Raw genomic sequence first — 14,696 nt, 5'->3', positions numbered from 1 at the left:
CATCAATCATCCTACCGCGGCCAATTATCCTCTCCGAGTTCTGATTCTGAAAAATACAATGGGATTCAAAGAAAGTAACACGACAGTTAGAATCTTTAGAAAGTTGGTTGACAGATAAAAGATTACAGGCTAATTGTGGAACATGGAGGACAAACTTTAACGAAAGGGTCTCAGTCAATTTAATGGTTCCTTTTCCTGCAACAGAAGAAAAACTACCATTTGCAATTCTAACTTTTTCATTGGAATATGAAGGAATGTATGATTCAAAGAGATTAGAATAACTTGTCATATGATCAGAAGCTCCAGAATCTATAATCCATGAAGATGAGTTACTACATGAGAAAGCATTAGAATAAATACCTGTTTGTGTCAAGGATACACATGAGTTATTAGAAGGTAAATTGGAGGATAGCAATTTTAGGATTTGATGAATTTGCTCTATACTTGAGTCACCACGACTATCACCAAACATTTCTCTACCATTGTCCGTTGAGATTTGGACCATTTTAAATAAACTTGTCCTGAATAAAAGCTGACAGCAGAACCGAACCAGATAATAATTAACCAAATCAAATCAGACCACAATTTGATATTAGAAAGGAGATAATCATAACCAAGAAAGTTAAACCAAGGCAGAATAAGTTAAGCAGGATAATAATGAACCAACCCGAATCGGTTTGAACCAAAGCACTGAAATGGACCAACTCGTGAACCGGACTATACGCCCAAAAAACTTGAATCTGAACGGCAGCAATACTTAGAGAATCTCCGGTGGCAATGGAGAACTAAGGGAGATTTGCGAAATCAGTGAACTGATCGGTAATGACGCGGCGGCGGCGACGGTGGGTTCGACGACGACTGTAGAGGCAACTGTGAGATCGGCGGCAACTGGGCTGCGAGCTTAGATGTACGGCGCGTGATTGGGTTCATGAACAGATTGGAGATTGGGTTCGCGAAGAGACGGGCGCCGGACGAACAGACCAGGGCGACGAAGATGTGCAAACAACAAATCTGCGAAGATCGGGCTAGACGAACCGATCTGAGAAGAGATCGCCGGACGAACAGGTCAGACAAACAAATTCGGTCGGCACGACGGTATGGATCTACCACGACGGACTACGGATTTGCGAAGGATGGTAGATCTGTGATGACAGACGGCGAAGAGGTGACGGCGATAGCTGGGTCGCTGTGAAGGGATCGCCGAAAAATATCGCGGGAGAGTTGACGGCTAGGGTTTCAGGTGACGGCTAGGGTTTTGGATGAAAGCTAGGGTTTTTTTTTTGAGAATTAGGGTTTTACTTCCTAAGCTCCGATACCATGTGAATTTGAGAGAATAAAAATATTCTTCTATATTCAAACATGTAACTTAGGTCTTCTTGTATAAGAGAATGACCTACTACAAACAAGGAAAGCAATAAATACCATAAAGGCTAAATATTAACAATAAAGACTAAATATTAACAACTAATATTGACAATTAATATTTACACAAATACTGATAAATCCAACAATTATGTAGTCTAAGGAGCTTTTTATTGTTGGGACTCAAATCTTGGATTAGGTGCTTTTCGCCAATGAGGCTGACGAGGCCTATAAGAGCAGGAACAAGGAAGGCGGTTGGATTTATCAATATTTGTGTAAATATTAGGTGTCAATATTAGTTGTCAATATTTAGTCTTTATTGTTGATATTCAGTCTTTATGGTGTTTATTACTTTCCTTGTTTGTAGTAGGTCATTCTCCTATATAAGAAGACCTAAGTTACATGTTTGAATCAAGGAGTATATTTTTTACTCTCAAATTAACATGGTATCAGAGCTTAGGAAGTAAACCCTAACTCTCAAAACCCTAGCCATCATCAAAAATACCAAACCCTAATTTTAAAACCCTAGCTGTCAATCAAAACCCTAGCCGGTCTCCGTCATCCGCACAGATCCACCGCGACGTGACCCCTCATCAGTCGACCTCCACGTCCCTTCGTCTGGTATTCGCGATCGCCCATCTGTGCCTGGCGCACATCCTCGCCGTCTTCGATCCGCCAGCACTCTTGTCGGTCGCCATCTTCTGCTCACAGTCGACCTCTTCTGCTTGCAGATCTCACCGCTGCCTCTGTAATCACCGTCAATCCTGTCCGTCGGAGATTTTCTAAGTATTGCATTGTTCAGGGCTTTGGTTCAAATCGGTTCGGGTTGGTTCATCTGTCGTAACTTATTCTGATTTGGTTCGACTCTCCTGGTTATGGTTATCTCCTTTCTAATATCAATTTGTGGCCTGATTTGATTTGGTTAATTAATATCTGGTGGTGTGATTCTGTTGTCAGTTTTTGTTCAGGCAAAGTTGTTCAGGACAAGTTGTTTATTTAAAATGGTCCAAATCTCAACTGACAATGGTAGAGAAATGTTTGGTGATAGTCGTGGTGACTCAAGTATAGAGCAAATTCATCAAATCCTAAAATTGCTATCCTCCAATTTACCTTCTAATAACTCATGTGTATCCTTGACATAAACATGTATTTATTCTAAGGCTTTCTCGTGTAGTAACTCATCTCCATGGATTATAGATTCTGGAGCTTCTGATCATATGACAAGTTCTTCTAATCTGTTTGAATCATACCTTCCTTCATATTCCAATGAAAAAGTTAGAATTGCAGATGGTAGTTTTTCTTCTGTTGCAGGAAAAGGAACCATTAAATTGACTGAGACAATTTCGTTACAATCTGTCCTTAGCATGTAATCTTTTATCTGTTAACCAACTTTCTAAAGATTCTAACTGTCGTGTTACTTTCTTTGAATCTCATTGTATTTTTTAGGATCAGAACTCGGAGAGGATAATTGGCCGCAGTAGGATGATTGATGGTCTCTACTAATTTAATGAGGTACCTTTAGTAATAAAATAACTCAGGGTCTTAGTAGTATTAGTTCTCTTTCTGTTGGAGAACAAATTATGCTTTGGCATCGTAGACTAGGACATCCCAGTTTTTTCTATTTAAAATATCTGTTTCCAAAGTTATTTAAGGGAATTGATTGTTCATCTTTTAATTGTGAAAGTTGTTTTTTAGCAAAAAAATCATCGCTCCACATATTTTCCAAAACCTTATAAAGCTTCCAAACCATTTTACTTAATTCACAGTGATGTTTGGGGTCCTTCTAAAATCAGTACTCATAGTTGAAGAAGATGGTTTATTACTTTCATTGATGATCATACTCGCCTGTCTTGGGTTTATTTAATGTCAAAAAAATCCACAGCGACCTACCTAATAAATAGGATGCATACTAAAGTTTTAAATTTCAAAACTCCCATTGAGTCATTTAAAAATATTTTTCCAACATCCCGCATATATTCTGATCCATATTTTTCCAACATCCCGCATATATTCTGATCTACCTCTCAAAGTTTTTGGGTGTACTACTTCCGTTCACACACCTAGTCATTTCAGGTCGAAACTTGACCCTTCGCTATTAAATGTGTTTTCTTAGGCTATGCTTTAGGTCAAAAAGGTTACAAATGTTTTGATCTTTAGACAAAAAATTTTTTTGTGAGTATGAATGTGTCTTTCTTAGAAAATCAACCATATTTTACCCAAAATTCTCTTCAGGGGGAGAAAATGAATTTGGAAGATAATTTTTGGGATATTTCTGTTCCCCTTCCTAGTCCTACCTGTTTGGATTTTACTAGTCCTTCGATGCCAAGCATAGAAACTGTCCAATCAAGGGGAGAAATACTACAAAACGATTTTGCGAATCCTAGTTCTGAGTTAAAGTTTTATACTAGAAGGAAATTCAATCAGAGGAACCAAGATCAAATAGTTACTCCTTCACAAAGCCAATCTGAGACTCCGAGAAATAAAACTGAACTGTCTGATAATCCTCCCTCTTCAACATTGTCTGGTAATCCCTCTTCTTCAAATTTTCAAAATAATTCACCTGTTGTCTCTGACCTTGATGTTCCTATAGCCATTAGAAAAGGCGTTCGAAGTTGTACCAAATATCCTATTTCGAACTACATTTCATATGAAAAACTATCAAATAGTCATAAGACCTTCACATCTAGGATAACTAATTTTTTTGTTCCAAGGAATATACATGAAGCTTTAGAAGATCCAAATTGGAAACTAGCTATCATGGAGGAGATGAATACTCTAAAGCAAAACAGTACTTGGGAGATAGTAGAATTGCCAAAGGATAAGAAACCAGTGGGATGTAAATGGGTATTTACCGTAAAATGTAATGCAGATGGTAGCATCGAGAGATACAAGGCTAGCTTGGTAGCTAAAGGCTTCACACAAACCGACGGGATAGATTATCAGGAAACGTTTGCTCCTGTTGCAAAAATTAACTCTATTAGAGTTCTTTTGTCTCTTGCAGTTAATTCAAATTGGCCTCTCCACCAGCTTGATGTGAAATATGCTTTTCTCAATGGCAACCTTGAGGAAGAAGTTTTTATGGATTTGCCACCAGGTTTTGAAAAAGAACTCGGTTGGAATAAAATCTGCGGATTAAAGAAATCTCTCTATGGCCTCAAACAGTCTCCTAGAGCTTGGTTCGAACGATTTGGAAAAGTCATATCGAGTTATGGATTTCTCCAGAGTCAAGCTGACCATACTATATTTTATAAACACTTTAAGAATAATAAAATCTCAATTCTGATTGTCTATGTAGATGATATTATTCTCACTGGTGATGATGAAGCAGGACTAGCTGGTCTCAAGAAAAATCTGGCAAGTGAGTTTCAAATCAAGAACCTGGGAACATTAAAATATTTTCTAGGAATGGAATTCGCAAGATCGAAGAAAGGTATATTCGTTAATCAAAGAAAATATGTTCTTGACTTACTTGGAGAAACAGGATTGCTTGGTTGCAGGATCGCAGAAACTCCTATTGAACCTAACTTGAAATTACAAGCAGCAAACGCAGAAGAAATAAAGGATAGAGAGCAATACCAGAGACTCGTGGGAAGATTAATTTATCTGTCACATACACGACCAGATATTGCATTTGCTGTAAGTATGGTAAGTCAATTCATGCATGCACCTGGACCAACTCATTTTGAAGCTGTCTATAGAATCTTGAGATATTTGAAGAGAACTCCTGGAAAAGGTATTTTATTCGAAAAGAATAACCACTTCCAAGTAGAAGTTTATACTGATGCAGATTGGGCTGGAAGTACTACCGACAGAAGGTCTACTTCTGGTTACTGTTCCTTTGTTGGAGGAAACCTAGTTACATGGAGGAGCAAAATGTAGTGGCCAGGAGTAGTGCTGAAACAGAGTTTAGAGCATTGGCTCATGGAATTTGTGAAGGTATATGGATCAAAATGATACTTGAAGAATTGAAGATTCCTCAGCCGACACCTATACGAATTTATTGTGACAATAAGTCTGTCATATCTATAGCTCATAACCCAGTGCTACATGACCGAACCAAACATATCGAGGTTGACAAACATTTTATTAATGAGAAGATTGATGCAGGTACAATATGTATCCCTTATCTTCCGACAACAGAGCAAATTGCCGATGTTTTAACCAAGGGACTTCCAAAGAAACAATTCGACAATTTAATCAGCAAGCTGGCAATGGACGACATCTTCAAACCAGCTTGAGGGGAGTGTTGGATTTATCAATATTTGTGTAAATATCAGGTGTCAATATTAGTTGTCAATATTTAGTCTTTATTGTTGATATTCAGTCTTTATGGTGTTTATTACTTTCCTTGTTTGTAGTAGGTCATTCTCCTATATAAGAAGACCTTAAGTTACATGTTTGAATCAAGGAGTATATTTTTTACTCTCAAATTAACAAAGGCACTCATTTCAAAATTGATTTTGAGAAAACTTTTGACTACGTGGATTGGTATCTTTCTTAAATAAGGTCCTAGGGAAGAAGGGCTTTTGGTATAAGTGGGGAGCGAGGATTTGGAGTTTTGTTAGAAATGTAACTTTCTCTCCTTGTGAATGGGAGACCAATGGGTAAGATTCTGGCGTCGAGGGATCTAAAGAAGGGGACCCTTTGTCCACCTTTCTTCAGTAGGATGAGGTTGCATTTAGTGGCCTCTGTTTTAGGGTGGGGAAATTCTCCTTCATTTCATTGGGTCTCTATCGGTCTTTGACGGATGGGAATGTGTGATAGGTTATTGCTTTGCTTGCTTCTACAGGGATGTCTGTTTCGCACAGGCGAGGAAATACATTAGGTCTTGGGCCCCAAACTCGTCTTTGGGTTTCACTTGTTTTTTTTTTAACAAGATACTAACTTCTCATTGAAATAATGAAAAAGAAGAGAAATGTTCAAAGATACAAACTTTCGAAAGACTTTCGAGATAAGAAATAACAAAAATTAAAAAGGTACAATAAAAGCTCCCCAATTAGAACATATCAAGCTAAATAGAAGATAAGGAACCCCATTGAGAAATTTTGAACTTAGCTATATTGAAAACGCATCTCTGGAGATTGCCTCTTGTCTTCAAAAATTCTGAGATTCCTTTCATATCACCAGTTAATACCATGGACCGTTCTTCCTTGTTGTTGCCTTATTGGGTCCTCAGTGGTGTGTCCTTTGCAAAAATGCTTCTAAAGATCTCAATCATATATTGTGGAGTTGTCAGTTTGCTTAGCTTATTTGGAATTGGTTTCTAGAGGTTTTTGGGGTCTCTTGGGCGAGCCGTAGGGATTGTACAGTTTCGTCAATGAAGGTGCTGTTGTTCTCGCCTTTTCGAGATAGAGAGCTTCTGTTATGGCAAGCTTTTTTTTTCTGCCATCTTGTGGGGCATTTGGGTTGAAAGGAATGACAGAATTTTTAGAGGAGCCAAGAGCTTTTGGGGGAGGTTTGAGAGCTAGTTATATTTAATACCTCTCCTTGGGTTTCAGCGACTTAAGGCTTTTTTGTAATTACCAATTAGGTGTCATTCTTTTGGATTGAGTCCTAAAGAATAAGTGTTATGTTTGGCTCCTTTAGTAGTGGCTTTTTCTTTTTGTAGGCCTTTTGTTTTCTCTCAGTCCATTTTTAATGAAATGCTATGAGAATCTTGAATATGTTTATATTTGTTCGATCATTTCACATCCCCTTGCAGCACTCAAACGATCTTGCTACCTTTCTTCTTTTAGAGTAACCGCATGTGCATATCAATGGAGTTAGTAACAGCTGTTTTGGGAGACCATGGCCAGCGACCTCGAGAGGACTATGGTAATGTTAATTTAAAACTTCAAATTTATTAGTCTGCAGTGTTTGATTCACATGGAGCTCCAAGATCTTAGTAAATTTAAATTCTGCTATTTGAATTAGTTAAGAGGGAGTGGAGGAAGGATGTATGATCAATCTTTCCTTTAAGACCAGATGTAATTCTCTCAAGATTTTTTACCTTAAAACTTTGTTTTTTTAATTATTTTTATGTTTTTTCTTTTCTAACAAGAAACAAACTTCTAATTGAAATAATGAAAAGGAACCTAAATGTTCAACAATACAAACTCTCTAAAGGAAAATACGGAATATAAACAAACAGCAAAAGCCTAAAAATGATAGCAAAAAGCACTGCAATTAGAACAAATAAGGGAAGAAGAATAATTCCAAAGAGAGATGACATAGAAAACCACGGTGAGGCTTTAAATTTAGCTAAGCCAAGCCAATCAAATGAAGATTTGCGCCATTCCTAAAATATTCTAAGATTTCAATAGCTCGTAAAGCAAAGCCTTAATAGCATTAAGCCATAGAATGCGACCTTGTGAAGACAAATCCAACCCAAGGAGCAATTGAAGAACATTATCCACGGCTGCCAGCTTTATAAATGGAATTTGAGAGGCTAATTGGTATATACTCTAGAAGCTGCCACCTTTTTGGTGATAGACAAATAAAATTCTCCTCAAGACAAGTATTAAGATGGCCATTACGATGAAACTCTTGGAACTGTTGTAAACCGATCAAGGCCCGGGGCTTTATTCTTCCCAGGATCATTCAACGTGGACCGAACTTCTGTTTCATCAAAATGTCTCTCCAATCATAAGCTGTCTGCTGGTGAGATGGGGTGCCAATTAATCCCTCTAAGGGAAAAATGAGAATCAAATCTACTGGAATAAAGATTCTCAAAAAAGGACATAATCTCTGCTTCAATGTCCCATTGGTTAATTAAGGAAGTGTCATGATCATTTCTCAATTCCGAAATCAGTGCCTTCCTTCTTCGAGCGGCAAGAAACCTATGAAAGAAACTGGTGTTTTCATCCCCTTCTTTCAGCCATTTAACTTTAATTTTCTGAAGCAAGTTTCTTTCCTCTTCAACATACAATCGAAGCAAATCAGCTGGTAGAGTACTCATTTTTTCAGATTCTTCAATGGAGGGACCGACATCTTCCTCCTTAACATCTAGAGAAGAAATTTGGAATAAAAACCGGCCCACCCATATGATCTATCCTCGGCGAGTTTGGCTTCGATAAGATTGATGCAGTCCTTATTGCTTAACCAAGAGTCAAAAAAACGAAACGGACTAGGTCTCCATTTAAAATCCCCCGCCTCCAAAAGAATAGTGAAATGATCGGAAGTGATTCTTTCCGCACGAGAAGCTCTGGAATTTGATAAGGCAGCCTCCCATCCTTTTGAGACAAAAAGCCCAAAGATCTCTCTGACGGCCATATGATGATATTGAAGTCCCCGCCAATGCACCAACTGCCATCACAAAGGGAATAAAGATCCCATAACTCAGTGAAAAAATGCTTCCTTTCTTTGCAATCTGTTGGACCACAAACATTTGTTAACCAGATGTCATTAATATTAGAAAAAGAAAGCAAAATGATCAGGGAAAAGACCCCCTTAATGACATCCTTAACGCAAACTCTGGTTTCATCCCACATGACCAAAATGCCTCCTGATTTCCCAAAAAAATCAATGGCCAACCAACCAATACCTCTGGAGCTCCATTGTTGAAGTTTTGTCTCTTGCAGAAACACGACATTTGGGCACAGATTTCTAATAAGTAGTTACATCATAAATTTCTTGTCATCCTTACCGAGGCCTCGAACATTCCATGACAAAATCTTCATGCTTAGGGATTGGTATCAGTTGGATACCAATCTCTTCGAAAAAGGATGCAATGGCTGCAGACTCTTCACAGAGTACTTCGCTGTACACTATTGGGCCAAAGATGATTCACAGAGTACTTCGCTGGACACTATTGAGCTAACACTGATCTCCGAATCTGAAACTTCATCAAAGGGAAGTGGAGAAGACGTAGAAAAAGGTGCACCATTCTTGGTAGAATTAATTAATCCATGTGAAAGAGAAGAAGGAAGGTCGCCGTTAATATTTGGAGAAGGAACCAAAACAGAATGCGTTACTCTGTCATCACTAAGGGCCTCCAATAAATTTGATTGCAATTTCTCAGCCGAATTAATTCTTTCCATGCTATTAATTGGCAACGTCTTTTCTTTTTCCTTGTATAGAATAAAGGCAAAGGTTCCATGAGACCGTTTAACTTCTTAGCCACTAAGGGAAAGGAAAAACCTTTCGATTTCTAAAAATTAAATTCAAGAGGTGGCTCTTTGATTGCTTCATTAATGTTGGCTGCTAAATTGTTGGTATCACCATTTACCAACCAGCTGGCAATTAATGATAGGGAGCTGGCAGTCCCATGCAGGAAATTCCAACAGTTTCAAAGGACTCAACAAAACCTTTCGATTTCTGCAAAATACAATCAAGAGATGGCTCATTGATTTATTCATTACTGTTGGCTGCTAAGTTATCGAAATCACCATTATTGGCCAGCTGGCAATTAAGGACAGGATGCTGACCGTCCCCTGCAGGAATTCCAACAGCTTTATAGGGTTCATGGATTACAGAATTCTGCCTCCTATTTGAATAAACATCAAACCAAGAGGAAATGATCTTTCAACTTCCATAACTGACTGATATCTAGCAATGTTTAGAGGATTCGAAAGATTACGAAGATCAAAAGAGGAAGAAAATCTCCTATAATGAACTGAGCTTTGACATTGGGAAATTCGAACAACAAAAGATCCAAGTTCCTTATGAGTTAATTCAACAATAGCTAGCAGGAGTCCACATTGATTCTGTTCAACTTGAATAATAGTTTCTGAAACATCCAACATATTCAAAGTTCTAGTAGAAATGGCCAAAAGACCTCCGCAATATCTAGCGATGGCTTCAAAGCAACCACAATTCCAAAACGAAAGAGGAAAATCTTTGATTGTAATCCAACTCCATACCCTAATATGAAATCTGGTCTGTTATGTTTTCAATACACGACCTTTATATCCTTCAATTTGCCGATGATACGCCCTTTTCTGTTCGGGGAAGGAAGTCTCTTTTAATAACTTGAACAACTTTCTGTCCTTTTTTGAGGTTATCTTGGGGCTTAAGATCAATTGAAGCAAGAGTTCGCTTTTGGGTATTAATTGTGACTCCTCCAAACTTCTTCGCTGGGTTTCCATGGTTGGTTGTGAAGTTTGTAATTTCCCGGCTTCTTATTTAGGTCTTCCTCTGGGGCATAATCCTAAGGCTATTTCTTTTTGGGCCCTCGTGCTGGAAAAGATGCAGAAACGTCTGTCCTTGTGGAAAAAAAGGTTTTTTCTCTAAAGGAGGAAGGTTAATGCTCATTCAAGCGACTTTAAGTGGGATTCTGTTGTATTTTTTCTCTCTTTTTAAAGCACTCGTGGCTGTTTGTAAGAGTTTGGAAAAAATTATGGAAGATTTTCTGTGGGAGGGGTGAATGAGGGTGGTGGACCTCACTTAGCTAGTTGGGTATGGTTTCCAGATCGTTAGAGGCAGGCGGTCTTGGCATTGGGAACTTGAGGCTTTGGAACAATGCGCTTTTGGCTAAATGGCTATGGAGGGAATTGGCTAAATGGCTATGGAGGGTTTTCCAAGATCCTAGAGCTCTATGGCGGAGGATTATCGTGAGTAAGTATAGGCCGCACCCCATTGATTGTGTTTCAGACAAAGGGCACAAGGTTTGCGCTAGTAACCCCTGGAAGGCTATTTCCTCCGGCTCTCCTCCCTTCTCCCATTTTTTGTCTTGCGTGGTTGGGGATTGTCTGTTTTGCGTGGTTGGGGATTGTCATGACACTTACTTTTGGGAGGACCATTGGGTGGGAGATAAGCCTCTTTGTTCTTTATTTCCTCGTCTTTATCTTTTATCGGACAGGAAGTTGCATTCGGTGGCCTCGGTGTTGGATGTTGGGGAGACAGGGCTATCTATTTCCTTAGGTCTCAGTCGGTCTTTAACTGACAGAGAGTCTCGGGAAGTGAGTGAGTTACTTCATCTTCTCTCTGAAGTCCCTTTCTTTTAGGATAGAAAGGATGTTCATGTTTGGCCCCCTAATCCTTCTAGAGGTTTCTCTTGTAGCTCCTTCTTTAAAATTTTATGCTCCCCTGATCTTTTCCCAGTTGCCCCTGTATTTGCCTCCTTTTGGAAAGTCAAAATTCCAAAGAAGATTAAATTTTTCGTGTGGCAGGTCTTACTTGGGAAAATCAACACCATGGATCGAATTCAGAAGCATTCTTCTTCCTGTTTGGGGCCACAATGGTGTGTTCTTTGCAAACAAGACTCTGAGGATCTTGGTCATATCTTATGGCATTGCATCTTTTCCCCGAAGATTTGGAGTCGATTCTTTGAGATGTTCGATGTTTCTTGGGTCCGTCATAGAGATTGGGGGCTATGGTGGAGGGAGTGTTTTTGTCTTCTCCTTTTCGCGAGAAAGGGAGGTTTTTGTGGCAAGCTTGTTTCTTTGTTATTTTGTGGGGAATTTTGTTGGAAAGGACCAACAGAATTTTTAGGGGGTGGAGAGAGATAGCGATACAATTTGGGACCTCATTAGAGTTAATGTTTCTTTGTGCGGCTTTGTTTCGAAGTTGTTTTGTAATGATCAGTTAGGTCATATTCTTTTGGATTGGAAGCCCTTCCTTAACTAGGGCTTCGCCTGCTGGGCTTTTGTTTTTGTATGCCCGTGTTTTTGTTCTCTTTTTCATTTATCTTAATGAAAAGTGCAGTTTCCTATCAAAAAAAAAAAAAAATACACCACCTTTCTATTTTGAGACTAAAACCATCCACCTGCCGCCAACTGCCTGATAATTCATTTGAACTTAATAATCTGCCATTACTGAACTTGAATAAAGCTTTGTCTACCATGAAAGAATTGAGCTCGCAAGGTTGAGAATATTTGGCTTCAAGTGTGGAAGAAATCTTGCTCCATTCACATCGTGAGCGCAACATCCGGAAACAAACCATTACATTATTCCAATCTAAACTCAACACCTCAGATTCTTTTTTGAACCATTGAACCCCCTTGGCGCGTTTGACTGCTGATTGAGCCTGCTTTGACTTGGATGCAGCCATCTCCCGTTCTTTGTTGCAGACTAAGTTACCTTCACCTCCAAAACTGTTCTCGATTCTAATGCCCATGGAAGAAGAAGGCTTTATAGAACCGAGACCTTTAACAACTTCAGCATAAGAACAATCCAAGCCCTGCTTGTGTCTTTGAAGACGAAGATCAGAATCTTACACAACCATAGCTTGTTTAGATCTTGAGATTGCTCTCATTTGACGTTCGGCCTTCCTTGCTGAGAAACTTCTAACACATAAAAGTTACACAGCCATAATAGAAGTTTCTTGATCATTCTTGCAGTCCAATTAAAAAGACTTGTATTCTTTTTTTACTCGTTAGTAATTTATGTTTCTGTGAAGTTAATGTTTTTTCGCTTCGTATATTTTTATATTGTGTGCTTCTTTCTGTCAGGATATTGCATTAGGTTTTAAACAATGTGCTTTTTCATCTTTTGCAGTGGTAGTTACAGCAGTTACTGATCTAGGCAATGGAAAGCCAAAGTTCTACTCAACTGCAGAAATAATAGTTTTTTGTAGAGAATGGCGCTTGCCAACTAATCATGTTTGGTTATTCTCAAGCAGGTGATGGTCCATAATTTCATTTAATTTACATGGTATGAACAATTTTGTTTTGAGAGACAGTGTCTACATCTTGGTTACAAATTTTTTATGATCAAAGACAATGACATTTTAATAAATGTAATTTCTAATGTTTTGCATGACATGGAAAAGTGGATGAAGAGTTTCTGTCCCAAGAAAGTATTGATAACTCCACAGTTGCTGAACTTATCAATGTTTTATCCTTCTCAGAATTTGACATTGAAATGCTACATCAACCTGTGGTTTATCATCTATCTATCTTGTTTTGTCCCAATCAAGTGGCTGATTATTGAAGATTTTATAAGATTGCCAGTCTTATTGGCAGCCAGCAACAAAATTGCCAGATGATGAATTATCTGAGAGTTATTTTATTCGTCATTAATGTTTAGTGATTTATTAGATGTGTTATATCATCTAGAGTTCTTACCGTTTCTTGTTTACTTTTGTGCAACTTGGATTTTGATTATGTGTCTCAAGTGCTCAAGTGATTTTTCTTTTTAAATTGTTGGATGATCTAATTTGAAATAATTTTATTTTTACTTTTTCTTTTTTTAAATCTTGTAGCGTCTTACTTAATGTAGTTAGAAAAATGGCTTGTGTCCTGTAAAAAAAATATATATATATATTATAAATATATATTCAGGCTTTGTTTGGAAATTACTCCCCTAGTCTTATTTGTTCCAATTGGAGTGTCTTTATTTATCATTGTTAATCCTTTTTGTTTTTATTTTTTGCTTGTCTTTCATTTTCACTCTCTCGAGTTTGTATCATTTGAACAATTTTGTTTCTTTTCATTATTTAAATGAGAAGTTAGTATCTTGTTCATAAAAATATATATATATATTCAGGCTCCTGATTTTTTTCTTTTATAATTGTTGAAGGAAATCAGTGACATCATTTTTTGCTGCCTTTGATGCCCTTTGTGAAGAAGGAACTGCAACATCAGTATGTAAGGCTCTTGATGAAGTTGCAGAAATATCTGTACCAGGTACTGATTTTGTCAGATTAAACTTAAAGTAGTTACCAGGTACAGTAATCAGCTGCGTGTCGTCTTTTTCCGAATTTGATGCTCCTACATTGGCTCTGTTTGCTTTTGAGGCTTTTTGTCAAAGTTAGTATGCTATCCACTAAATCATCTCTTATGATACCTTCTCTATTGTTTTTATTTTTTATTTTTTGCTTCTCAACCAATCCATCCATGAAACTGGAAGATGGGTCTCTTTGCTTTACATATGTTCTATTCTTCCATGACTTGTAGCCATGAATATTAATAAGTTGTTCCCACTTCTCCTTTGCTGGACCCTGCAGTGTTTTCTCACTTTTTGTTGTCAGTTTAGAAGTTCTATAATGATTGTCAACTGGAACTGGTGTGCAGGCTCAAAAGACCACATAAAAGTGCAGGGTGAAATTCTTGAGGGTCTCGTGGCCCGTATTGTGAGCCATGAGAGTTCAAAACACATGGAGAAAGTATTGGAAGAATTTCCTTCTCTGCCAGATGAGGAAGGAGGTCTGGTGTTTAGCTGTTATTTTCTCTTTTTAAATCCGTCTCCATTGGCATCCTTAGTTTTTGTTTATACCATGTTTCATCTTAGGTGGACTTGATTTGGGACGAAGCCTGAGGGAAATTTGTGCTGCAAATAGGTCAGATGAAAAACAGGTAACAAAAATTCCTTAGCATGAAATACGATGGTATGATTGTTTTGAATGTTAATTTTACGCTTTATGTATTTTTAGAACAGAAATGGAATGATTTTCACCTGTTAAGCTTTCACCTTTT

The 14,696-nt window shown here is 38.0% G+C and overlaps 1 protein-coding gene across 3 annotated transcripts in view; it reads left to right on the top strand.

The window, feature by feature from the left end:
• RNL (RNAligase) overlaps window positions 1–14,696 on the top strand; it is a 52,473-nt gene that overhangs the window by 9,997 nt on the left and 27,780 nt on the right. For all 3 annotated transcript variants that reach the window (XM_088121315.1, XM_088121314.1, XM_022302236.2), the window contains exons 6-10: window positions 7,098–7,176; window positions 12,778–12,901; window positions 13,801–13,907; window positions 14,295–14,426; window positions 14,512–14,576. In XM_088121315.1, the coding sequence (XP_087977441.1) occupies window positions 7,098–7,176; window positions 12,778–12,901; window positions 13,801–13,907; window positions 14,295–14,426; window positions 14,512–14,576 (507 nt within the window). The remainder of the gene's footprint in view (window positions 1–7,097; window positions 7,177–12,777; window positions 12,902–13,800; window positions 13,908–14,294; window positions 14,427–14,511; window positions 14,577–14,696) is intronic.

This window comes from Momordica charantia (genome assembly GCF_013281855.1).
Source record: "Momordica charantia cultivar OHB3-1 chromosome 3 unlocalized genomic scaffold, Mcharantia_2.0 BLBB01000003.1, whole genome shotgun sequence".
Taxonomy (NCBI): Eukaryota; Viridiplantae; Streptophyta; class Magnoliopsida; order Cucurbitales; family Cucurbitaceae; genus Momordica; species Momordica charantia.
The sequence above is the reverse complement of the archived record's forward strand: the minus strand, read 5'-3'. Positions and strand labels throughout refer to the sequence as shown.